Source organism: Schistocerca piceifrons, chromosome 2 (assembly GCF_021461385.2).
Source record: "Schistocerca piceifrons isolate TAMUIC-IGC-003096 chromosome 2, iqSchPice1.1, whole genome shotgun sequence".
Classification (NCBI taxonomy): Eukaryota; Metazoa; Arthropoda; class Insecta; order Orthoptera; family Acrididae; genus Schistocerca; species Schistocerca piceifrons.
The window spans coordinates 1060364100-1060376115 of record NC_060139.1 but is presented as its reverse complement, the minus strand read 5'-3'; the positions used below and the strand labels follow the sequence as shown (position 1 = coordinate 1060376115).

At 37.8% G+C, this 12016-nt stretch overlaps 1 protein-coding gene across 1 annotated transcript in view; it reads left to right on the top strand.

The window, feature by feature from the left end:
• LOC124777488 (E3 ubiquitin-protein ligase UBR5) overlaps window positions 1–12016 on the top strand; it is a 344177-nt gene that overhangs the window by 182752 nt on the left and 149409 nt on the right. Inside the window, exons 24-27 of the mRNA XM_047252926.1 lie at window positions 5343–5509; window positions 5593–5773; window positions 6175–6376; window positions 6568–6834. Coding sequence (XP_047108882.1) covers window positions 5343–5509; window positions 5593–5773; window positions 6175–6376; window positions 6568–6834 — 817 coding nt within the window. The remainder of the gene's footprint in view (window positions 1–5342; window positions 5510–5592; window positions 5774–6174; window positions 6377–6567; window positions 6835–12016) is intronic.

The following is a 12016-nucleotide window of genomic DNA, read 5'->3' as shown; positions in this document are numbered from 1 at the left end:
CATGTGAAACTTCACACCCTTTTCCAACCCACCAAAAATTGTCATACATACATGCAACATAGTGTCCTGGTTGTATATTTGCAATTGAGCTTGCTTGAATTCTTCATCTGCTTCAGAGGTATCAACCGTGAATGCTGTAGTGGCATTGGAAACTCTGAGCTGATTACAATTAATTGGCTTAAATTGATGATTTTCTCTTGTTCCAGATATTGTATGTCCTATGGCAAACCTTGTTTCTTCATCAGGCTGAATTTTTTTCATAATCTTCCTTGAGTGCATAAAAAAACTTTGTGCCTGGAAAACTATCATCATAGAATTTGAAAAAATCATATGTATCATGTTACCTTCCATTCGGAAAGTGGGTGCACTCAGCGACAGTTATGTGGCTTATAAATTATGGAGTGCAGCAATCTGTCGTTTTCTTTAGATTTTATTATGCAAATCCAGAGTTTGGCTAGTGGCTAGCCATTCTCAATGCACTATTTTCTAGTCTCGATGCATGTAACTCCCTGTTGTTCAGGCGTCAGTCACATTTCTTTGACGCCCGAACAACAGGGAGTTACATGCATCGAGAATAGAAAATAGTGAATTGAGAATGGCTAGCCACTAGCCGAAATCTAGATTTGCATGATAAAATCTAAAAAGGGACAACTGATGGGTGCACTCTGTAGCTTATTAAATCATTGGAGTTTTTGGAAGCAATCTACTGTGACTTGTTTAAAAAAAAAAAAAAATCCATTTGGCAGTGATACCAAAATCCTCTTCATGCGTACATAAATTGATGACATTTTTGAAATTATTATATTGAGCAGCTGAAATATCATTAAATTTTGAATCTTTGTCTTAAAATATGCTATTAACTTGATTTGAAAGGCATGGACAGCAATGGTATCATGACGGACAATTGCTGATCATACAAATGCTAATAGTCTGACATTCTTTGCCACCAAAATAGATAACAAGTGGATGTAATATGCCCTGACTATGCACCCAATGACATCACTGCACAGCATCTTAAACAGCAAATGAATAATTCTCAGCAAAATCAATCAATATTATCAATTCATTTTCTGCAAGATTTCTTTTTAGCTGCTTAAAGTATAAACTTTAGTGTTGGGCATAAGGTGATTGCTTCTTAAACCAGTAATTTTCAAAATCTGTGCCTCCATGAAATCCTAAACAGTTCTCTGACATGTCTCCAATGTGTCTGTCAGTATGGACCCATTGCTTGTATTATATTGATTCTTCAGGGTCATAGCCTTTACAGTATCTTCAAAAAAGTCTCTAGTTGTATTTTTCCTAGACGTTCCTTACAACGATGCAGCATACAGTCTTTTGATTCCAAACTGTTTACCGTATTCTTTCGCAGCCCTGTAGTCAGCTTGGATGGATGTCTCTGAACCCAATATTACTGTGACATTTTGATGAATACTGAATGTGGTCCAGGAGCACCAACTGCAGTACACCATTTCCATCTGAGCTCTCAAAATTTTGAGAATCTCAGTAGATTTCCAGGTTGCTTACAATAAACAATGAACATTTCTTTCAGGTTACAGAGGAGCAGGTGTTTGTGCTTGTGAATCTTTTTCCCATTTATTCTTACTGCAATACAATTGTTTTAGCCTGGGCATAAATGAGAAAACTCATCACAAAAAAAGGACATTTTCTTTTACTTCATTATTGAGCTTTTTCCACTGTTTGGTTTGCAGGTGTTGCCAAAATCCTATCTTCCATCTTTAGTTTCCTAGACTTCTTCACCATTTTAGTGAAAACAGCAAATTCTTTAGTTGTTTTCAGTAGTCCTGTTAAGGCCCAGGGTTAAAATTTGAACTTTATTGCAGTTTCTTGAAGTCTGAAGCTTATCTTAAGTTCTTCAATTAAGATGTCCATATCTTTACATTCCTGGTTCTCTTCCATTTGTATTTGAGCAATATCTACTTGGCTCACACCAGTAGCTGTGATTAGTTTCGAAGAATTCGTTAGTGTAGATGACGATGTTGCTGTGTGTGCTTCTGTGGAATCGGATGTGTCAAAAGCTGTGAATGAGTTGCAAGAAGGGCCATCAGAAGAAAGTCCAGTGGAAGAGAATACTGATACCATTCCACCTACCCGTCAGAAGATGTTTATAGCCTTGGACTGTTTAGAATGGTTCGCTTCCACATCCGACGTCACTGTTGAGTTTACGGATGCTATCATTACATTTGGTTGTGAAATTACAAAATATTATCATTCCCGTGAACTTCAGCGAACCATGACCGAATTTTTTCCGAGAAAGTAACGTACATAATTTGTGAGTACTTGTAATTTTACAATCACTTTATAGTGTTATAAATCTACAATAATGTGATTGGTGGTGTAGTGTTTTACACCTTAGTGTACTACTGTACATGTATACTTACTAAAATCTGTGTTTTTCACTTAACACGAATTTTTTTAACATGAACTCCTGAGTTTTCGGTCCCTTCGGATTCGTGTTAACAAAGCTTTACTGTAGTGCTGCTTTATAATGCCAATGGAAACTGAGTGACATTGCAGACATGTACCACCATGCGTTGTAGGGTTAAAACGTTCAAAAGCAACCTAGCATTCCATTATGATCTTTAGATTTTATGATTAAGTTTATTAATTTTTTGTGTTTTATCAATAATCCATGTTCTCTACTTTTGATGGCTATTCTTACGCATCAGTATGCAAGATCCAGATATTAAACAATATAGCTTTGAAAGCATAAAGCATACTCTTCCCAGCTGTGGAAAGGAAAGGAAAAGAAGAAGAAGAAGAAGAAGAAGAAGAAGAAGAAGAAGAAGATTGAACAAGACTTACTTGAGATATTGCCTCCAAAAGATACCCTAAAATTAGCACATAGAAAATTTGGGCCAACTTTGCAGATCTTTCTGTCTAGGCATCCAATATCCAAATATAGACATCATAGGTAGGAATAACACTCTGAAGTTTTGGTGTGATTGGTTCATAGGAAAAGTAGCCTTGGTCAGTCAAAACTTGGTTCTCAGAATAGCGCACCAAATTTTTGCCATGGTGTGATTCAGCATAAAAAGTTATTTATTTTAAAGCAAATGACCAAATGCTTGCTAGAACTTTTAAAAAAGCCTTGCAAATTTGGCACATTTGTACCTTGGTATGTGATGCGAAGATGAGTAGCCTCTCTCTAAAAGCCTCCAAAAAGCCAACCACTGATGATATTGGACTGAAATTTGGTTTATAACCATCCAAGACGATATAGAACCTTCACATTAAATTTCATTTGATCGGGAGATGCTCAAATGGGGACACTGTTTAATATTAGTCCCTTTGATGTGGAATGACCCATATGCTCAGTAGATCAATAATGTGAAGGGGAATCAACTGGCCTTATTGAAGGAACCTTGATGCCATTTTCTGGAAGTGGAGTAAGAAATATAAGTGTCATCCCTGGATGGCTGCCTGAGCCAGTTTACATTCTTGCTTGGTATAAAACTAACAATTAGTATTATAAGTAAGGGAATTGTAAACTGCTTGATTAAGGAAAATAATTTAAATGTGAAGCCACAGGTTACTGTTGGTTGTGAACTGCAGAGCAACTGCAGCAGTGAAGTTTCAATTTTGTAATAAATATGATGGACAGAATAAGCAAAGCCATGAATTGTGACTATGGCAAGTTTATACAGAAATGTCAACAATAATCCAATGGTTGAGACGCTCTATTTGTGAAAATAATATTTATTAAAAATTGGAGATCCCCCCCCCCTCCCCTCCCCCCCTCCCTCCCCCCCACCCCGCCCCGAAATTAAGTTCAGTTTATGGTGTTGGCTAGTCATAAACATACTATTTTGTCAATGTAAAAATATAGTGAAAGTACTGTTTTATATTTGGTTCTCTTCCTGTGAGTTTGTGTGTCGGTAGCGGCTCTCTGAATGTCCAAAATGTGTATTTTGTCTCCTGTGCACTGCTTGCTTCAGTTTTATGTGAGGTCACTTATTACATAAAAATGTTTTGTGTGAATTTGTGCTGGAAACAACTTTGTTGTTGTTTATTAGTTTAGGGAAAAGTAGATGGACCCGAAATCCATCTTTTGTGTGCATATAATTCATGACTGTTGCTTTCAGTTTACAAATCTAAATGGATTGGTCTCTTTACTAAAGTCTTGAGTTAATACCTATAAGGAGTATTCAAATGAAAAGATACAGTACATTGTAATGACCAAACTGGTTGGAATTTGCATGTGCCACTTTTGGATAACATAGTGAGAAATTTAGGGATGCAGTTGTAGTGTCCAGCGTGGTTGTGTGCACGTGTGGGCTCGTTATGCAGGAGAGAAGCAGCCAGTTGTGTGTTCTGTCCCTTTGATGCGACAGTGCGTGAGAGCATGTCATGGTATTCACATTGCAAAATTTGACAACTGAGGAATGGCAAGATGTTATCAAGTTCTGACTGTGGAGGGGATTAAACTGGCTGATATTCATTTCCAGATGGTGGCTGAATGTGGAGGAGACTGTGTGTCCAATGAGAAAGTGGAGTGCACATTTTCGTGACGGCCAGGAGGGTTCGACTGATGAACCGAGACCAAGACCAGGCCAGGCAAACACAGTAATCACAACCAAACTCATTGACAGGGTGAACAATATGGTGAGAAGAGATCGACATATTACAATGCGAATGGTGGCAGTGATGGTGAAGGCCAGTGTAAAAGCATCAGCAAACAAGATGATGCTCACTGTCTTTTGCGGTCTTCAATTGCAACAATACTCGTTGATTTCCTTGAACATGGAAAAACATTTAACAGGGACGTACGTACTGTGAGACACTCTGTAGCCTACACAAGTCTATCAAGAGTAAACAGCGTACGCTGTTCAAGGAGGGAGTGATTCTCTTGTACGATAACATGTGTCCACATGTCTCCAAGGTCACATAAAGTGTAATGGCCAAGTTCAAGTTGGAGAAGGTTGAGCGTCTACCTTACAGCAGTCACCCTCTCGAAGGGAAGTGGTTCAAATTGGACAACAAATTTAAGGACACAGTGGAGGGCTGGCTGCTCTCGCAGCCTTGGGAATACTGGGAACGGGGAATCGTTAGGCTCGTGAAACACCAGGATAGTTGTGCTTAGACCTCTAGTGATTACTTTCAAAAAAGGCTTCAGTTATAACCAGTGTTCTTTTGTACCTTTTCTTTTGAACGCCTCTCACAAAATTGAAGCATTAAAAATGGTGAGGGTGTTGAGTGACAGGATTGCTTATAGGTCTTTGCTGCTGAAATATTTAATAGAAAACAGCACGAGGTAAATTTATCATGTTTGCATTATAGTGTACCTCAGCTTCTGTTTTCCTCACTCATTTCTTTTCTTTCAGATGCTGGATACATTATTGACGACTCTTATACGTGAACTGCAGAATGAATGTATACCAGGGCGACAGGAAGATGCAAAGACAGTGGCACGTAGATTTGTACGCTCTGTTGCACGAATATTTGTAATCTTCAGCATAGAAATGGCTCCTAACACAGCAAAACGAAGGAGGTTCGATATATTTCATTTATTAAATTTCATTGTTGAGACACACATTGTAATTGTAAAGCTGTAACATTGTTTCTATTTCCCAGCCTAAACAGCATGTCACAACCTCTCATGAAATGCAAACGTGTGTTCCAAGCATTGATTAAATTGTCGGTGGAGGAACTTTGTGAGACAGCCGATTCTTTAATTGCTCCGGTTCGTCATGGTGTTGCAAGGCCAACAGCACCATTCAGCCTGCTTAGCTCTACCGTAGAAGTTATTAATGGGGTATGTTCTCATTGCTTTCATTTTCATTATGATTTTCACTCTGCCTTTCAATCAATGTGATGTATCACTGGTTACATACTTCATAGATATTAACTGTCATATGTGGTCATATTAACAATATTGTGAAAATGCGGAATATTATATGCCAACAGTTTGTTCAAGGATTTGTTTGAAACTTTATTTTATTGTTACTTTATTTAACTATTTAGGTGTCAGCAAGGAAACAAACACTCATAATAGTGGCATGTGTTTTGAGTTATTAATATAAATAAGAAACCAATTTTGTGATAAATTAAAGTGTTTGTGATTGAATCTCTTTGTAGAGTAATTTCCCAAAGCAGCTCAGTGCAGAATATCTTTCTATATGTAACACTCTACTGTAGTGTAAATTCATCATACAGGTTTCTGAGGAGCTGTTTTCGGTGGAACCTCTAGCGCCCCACACAGGATTTATTGCAGGGCCAGGCAGAACACTGTCATCAAATATATCGGGTACAACTAGAGCTGGAGAAACGGCCAGACCGATGGGTCTGGTCTCCAATTCTCCCAGAGTACGCACTGTTGGAGGCATAGAGCTCATGGATGACACAGACACTGTTGAAGGTTAGTCTAACTTTATTAATGCTTTGTTGTAGAGCTTTGTTCACACCACAGTTGGCAAAACTCATACGCCTTCAGCAGTCATCTTATGTTATTCAATAAATTGATCCATTATCCAACTACTCACTCACGCCCTCTCATTTCGTACCATGGCTAGTTCAGAAAATGTAGGAGAATTTTTTTTTTTTTTCCAGGCCTCGTAGCTGAAGATGGTGATGGAGAAGGAAGCGAACAAGAAGATGCAGGTGACAGACCTGTCGGGGTGCCAGTTCCAGGAGAGCCTATGGAGAGTGAGGTATCAGATCTAGTTGGAGCAGATAATCAAGGAGATGGGGAATCTGACAATGAGCTAGATTTATTAGCCGAGACTGAATCTGATTCAGATGATAATCATAGTAATCAAGATGCTGCTTCAGCACAGAGGAGCGTACAGACTGGTGCTACAGCTGGTTCTGACACAGGTACACTACATGTTTGCTTGTTTGTTGCTGAATTTAAATTTATAAAATTATGAGATAGAAGAATTGGCCAGTGCTTACCTTCTGGGGGTGAATATTAATACTAAATGAAAATAATAAAATACACAACACTATCTTAGTTTTCGGAACTATTAGTTCCTTCCTCAGGGAGGAGAGAGGAATACGTTGGACAAGGTACACCATGAAATAAGTATCTAAGTGGGACAGTAATCAGTAGGTGTGTTGTACATGTACAGTCAAACAAAGATTACAGTTTCAGAAAAGTTGGACGATTTATTCCAGAGAGAGTGTTCAAAAATTGAACAGATCAGTCATTTGTTGGTCCACCTCTGGCCCTTATGCAAACTGTTTTTAGGTTTGGCATTGATTGATAGAGTTTTTGGAAATCCTTCTGACAGGTATTGTGCCACATTCTGTGCAGTTGGCACATTAGACATTCAAATCTCGAGATAGTTGGAGGGCCCTGCCCATAACACTCCCAGCATTCTCATTTGGGGAAAGATCTGGCAACCTTGCTGGTTAAGGTAGCCTCCGGCAAGCATGAAGACAAGCAGTATAAACTCCTACCACGTGTGGGCAGGCATTATCTTGTTGAACTATAAGCCCAGGAAGGGCAACAAAATGGGGCATGGAACATTGTTGACAAACAGCTGTGATGCAAGGGTGCTCCCGACGACAGCCAAAGGGATGTTGCTATGAAAAGCAATGGCACCCATGCCCATCCCTCCTGGTTATCAGGCCATATGGCAGGTGACAGTTGGTTTGGTAGCCCAATGCTGTCCAGGACATCTCAAGACATGTCCTTGACCTGGAATCTTATTGGCAGGAGTAGAAGTTTCTTCAGTGAGAGTCCAGTTTTGAACTGAGCTTCAATGACAGGTGAAGACGTGTCTGGAGATACAAGATAATTCCTGCCCACACATGGCAAGAGATTCTACTGTTTGTCTTCTAATCCTACCTTGGCCATAAGGTTGCTGGATGTCCCCCCCAACTGAAAATGCTTGGAGCATTATGGACAGGGCCCTCCATCCATCCAAGATTTTGACAATATAAGTACCAATTGGACAGAATTTGGCATGATATCCCTCGGGAGAACACCCAACAACTCCATCAATCAATGCCAACCCGAATAGCCGTTCAGGCATTAATTTCTTGTCTTTTGTCATCAACTCCCTTAAAATGGTTTGAGTACAGACCTGTAATTTATGGAGATTTGTTCTGTTGTGATAACTTGTGATATTCAGGAAAATCAGCCCTTTTACAATAACTGGTGATGGTCTTTAAAAATTATCAGATCTAAAATAATGCCCACAAGTCAACAAAATATACCTGTTTCATTTACCTCCTGAAAGAAAGGCCATGAATCTCATACAGTGGCAAGACCCAAACTGAAGTTCAGAGGATCACAGCGTAACTTCTCAGTGAAGGAAGCTACTTACAGGACACTTGTAGGTACCAACCTGTGTGTGCTGTTTTTCCATCATGTATCTGTATTGAGCGAGATCGACTGGAGAATTAGCAGGATGTCAGTGTATGTTTTACAAGAAGCTTCTTTTTTTTTATAGAGTGTGCTGCAAACTTTAATAGGACTACCTTTCTCTAATAACCTCAACATCAGAAAACTGTTGAACTCGAGCCATCCTTCTTTTTTTCCTTCTTCTTGTCATTCCAGCAGCAAACACTTCAAAAGGAAAATAGGACTGATCATCATAGTATCTATCTTCTGCTGTCTTGAGAGGTTCCGTGTGTGAAAGTAGATGCAGTTTCCTGTATACATAGAGATAGTATTCAAATATTCCCAAACTTAGCTATTCTGCTGTATAGTTGGAAAACTTAGAATTTAATTTAGATAATGCCAAATAAGGAACCAAAATAGATCAGGATAATAAACAGAATTTCTAATGTTCTAGCTTAGCTCCTTGTCAAAGAGGTACCAAGGACAGTTAATAATATTGACAATAGGACATTTATTCTCTCCCTCTTTATGTAACTTACTTGGTGCACATAATTTAGGGATGGATGGATCCGTAACTTTCATATGTAACAAACGTTTTTTGAAACATTCTTATTGGGTCCTTGTCTAAATCATTAGCACATTTGTTACTTTTCTATTTTTTAAACACATGCCAAAAAAATGAAAAAAACGTCCCCTATATGCATAAGAATGGTGTAAAAGTGCCCAACTGGCTCTTATGCAGTTCTCCAGTATATGTTGTTTGCAGTTCAGGTCTCTCATGAAAATACGCCCACTAAAGACTGTTTAGGTACTAATTATTTATTTCAGTAACAGTTGCCAAATTATATAACTGATTGTGACTGGTTTTGGATGTTATGTTCCTTCAGATCAATGAAACACATAAATAATGTAAATAAGGGAAGATGTCTTTGCAATTACTTACACACACACACACACACACACACACACACACACACACACACACACACACATTCTGTGACAAATCAACAAAGTTTTGAACGAAAATTTACCTTGACCTCATAAATTTTGATGAAACTTGGTATATCTAGTGTCCCTATATAGTTATAAATGAAAACCTTAATTTTTTTGTGATTTACGTAAAAATTTATTAAGCCTTGAATTTTCAAATTTTTGTTGAAAATTTCTACACTCTGGAGTAATTAATTGCCATTCCATCAGGAACAATATGAAATACATATCTGGAAAATATCATTTTAAGGCTCTTTAGAGGGACGTTCAAGTGGTATGCAACATGATGCGGTTTAAAAATTAATTTTAAAAAGTTAATGAATTTTAATTTTCTAAAAGGAAGGCATATTTTTAAAATTTTGAAAAAAATCACAGAATTTCCTTGCACTATATTCTTACACCTCTGAAGTTCCATTTTGTGATCACCATGGGATCAGGTCAAATGAGGAGTAAATCTACTAAATTAACGCATGCCCGAATCACATTAAATGAGACAGATATTGCAAACTGCGCAACTATATCATAAAATTTGTGGCAGTCTGTGTGGATGGTAGCTCACAGTGTGACTGCAGAATGTCGTGAGTTGTTTATGTGTACCTTTATTGCATGTTTTTTAAATCTCTGTCCAATATTTCAAAGTATATGGGTGAATTTGGGCAAAAATTAATTTTTTAAAAAAAATTAAAATTACATTCTTTCTATTTCACTTTAGTAACTTTCAACGCCTATTAGGGAAGTCCATCATTAGGAAAACGTGATAAGGATTGAGATAATGAATACTGCTACGATTGTACTCTCTTCATTCCATGCTGAACGCTGCTTTTGTTGTAAAGCTTGACTGTGCTGAGAATGGTGTCCCGGGCACTATGAAACACTTATTGTTCAATTTTATGGGAACTATCTGGCAAAAAAAAATTCCAATTTGATATCTTTGCTTGATAAAGGACTAAATTTCTTTTTGTTATTCCTCACAGTTATTGTGCAGCATAAAACTGAGTAAAGTGTTGTACAAAATTTTGAAGGGTTTGCAGAGATAAAATCAGATTGCATAGATTTTGTGGATGGTTGATTTTAGATAATACAATGCAGAAAATAAAATCTGGACAAGATATCAAACTTTTATTTAAAACTGAGAGCAGAATGCTATCTCACTACATTCTCAAGATTTTGGTTTTTATATCCAATAGACAGTCAGCGAAGGGGTGTCAGGAACATGTGATCATAAAAATCATCATATTTCATAAATGGTTCAATATACTGAAAAGAGGGTTTTTGAAAATGATAGCATGCAAAGGCACACGTTGTGCAATAAGCACCCAGTAATTTTTATCCAACTAGGTATGAAAGAAGGTTTTCCGCAGCAGAGAGAGAAGGTAGGCAGAATGCTATGCATAAAAACGGTGGGAACACAAAGGTGTTGACCTAGTTATTCAATAGAAATCACTCAATTTTCTGTATACAATAATTTGCCTCAGTCAATATCATGAACAGATCTATCTAAAAGTTACAGGTTGTAATTACACCACACTTTAGCACCTTTCTTGCTCTTATACATTCTCACCATTGTCCGAAATTGTGCCGCACAGTACACATTTTTGTAAAAATCATTATTATGAAATACCTTTACATGAAAACTGGACAAACTTGTAAAGCAATTGTCTCAATGCTGTAGGCTACTGACCTCTTTGATTACTGCAATTGTACTACTTTTCCACCAGTTGCAACAATAGAAAGTTTCGACTTGATGATATTGCATAAACTTTCAGCAGTGAAACTGTGTCTCAGATATTTACCTAGATAAACGTTCGACACAAAGTAAGTCCTATAACACAGCAAATGCAACCATGTGCTTAAAATAATTGTTGCACAGAAATGAAAATTAGTGGTAATTCGTTGCAATGCAGCGGGAAAGAGCAAAGAAATCATATTGTCAAAGATCACCATGGTGTCAGAAACCACCTCGTTTGAAGAAGTAAAATCAATGTACGGCTGGGCCCCTACGTGATTTTCGTCACATATTGGCTCGGTCTGGAACACTTCATGTCAACTGTCTTGCTTTACCATTGCTGCAAAAGGCAGCAACCTAACATTTGTTGTATCATAATTGTGCAGTGAAGATAAATGTTGCAAGTTGTGTTGTCGATGCTGATCGTGGATTATGTTGGTATTTCCTCTCTCACATCTCCCCTCTCTGCAACAGTCTAAGTTAACTACGCCAGCACCCGCAGTGCAAACTGTCAAGAACGTACAATCGAGGTAAGCCTTACCAGGAAGAAATGTAAATTCAGGTAATTTTTAGCATTGGTCTTATGAATTTTTCACAGGGACTACGAGTTTATGGCGTAGAATCATGTTGCTGATTTAAGACATTAAGGTAACAAGGTGGAGAAAAGTAATGTGTGTAATTTCACCTTGCTTCAATCCTTTGGGAACAGTGAACCATAGTTGCCTAACAAAAGGACTGAGAGCTGTTTCAGAATGGATGTGTACATTTTTTCCCTGAATTGTGAAAAATTGCAAAAATGTGTGACAGCTGTAAAAAAGACTTAGGTATACTTCGGAAAGAGTAGAAGGCTGCAGTAAAAACTGACCACAGTATGGGGTCATACTCTAATCAAGATCCCATTTTTACTTTTCAGGTGCAGGTTTTGCTGTCCCTTAACACATGTGTTCAGAAGTTAGGAGAGTCTCCTGAAAATAAGAAAAAGATAGCATTGA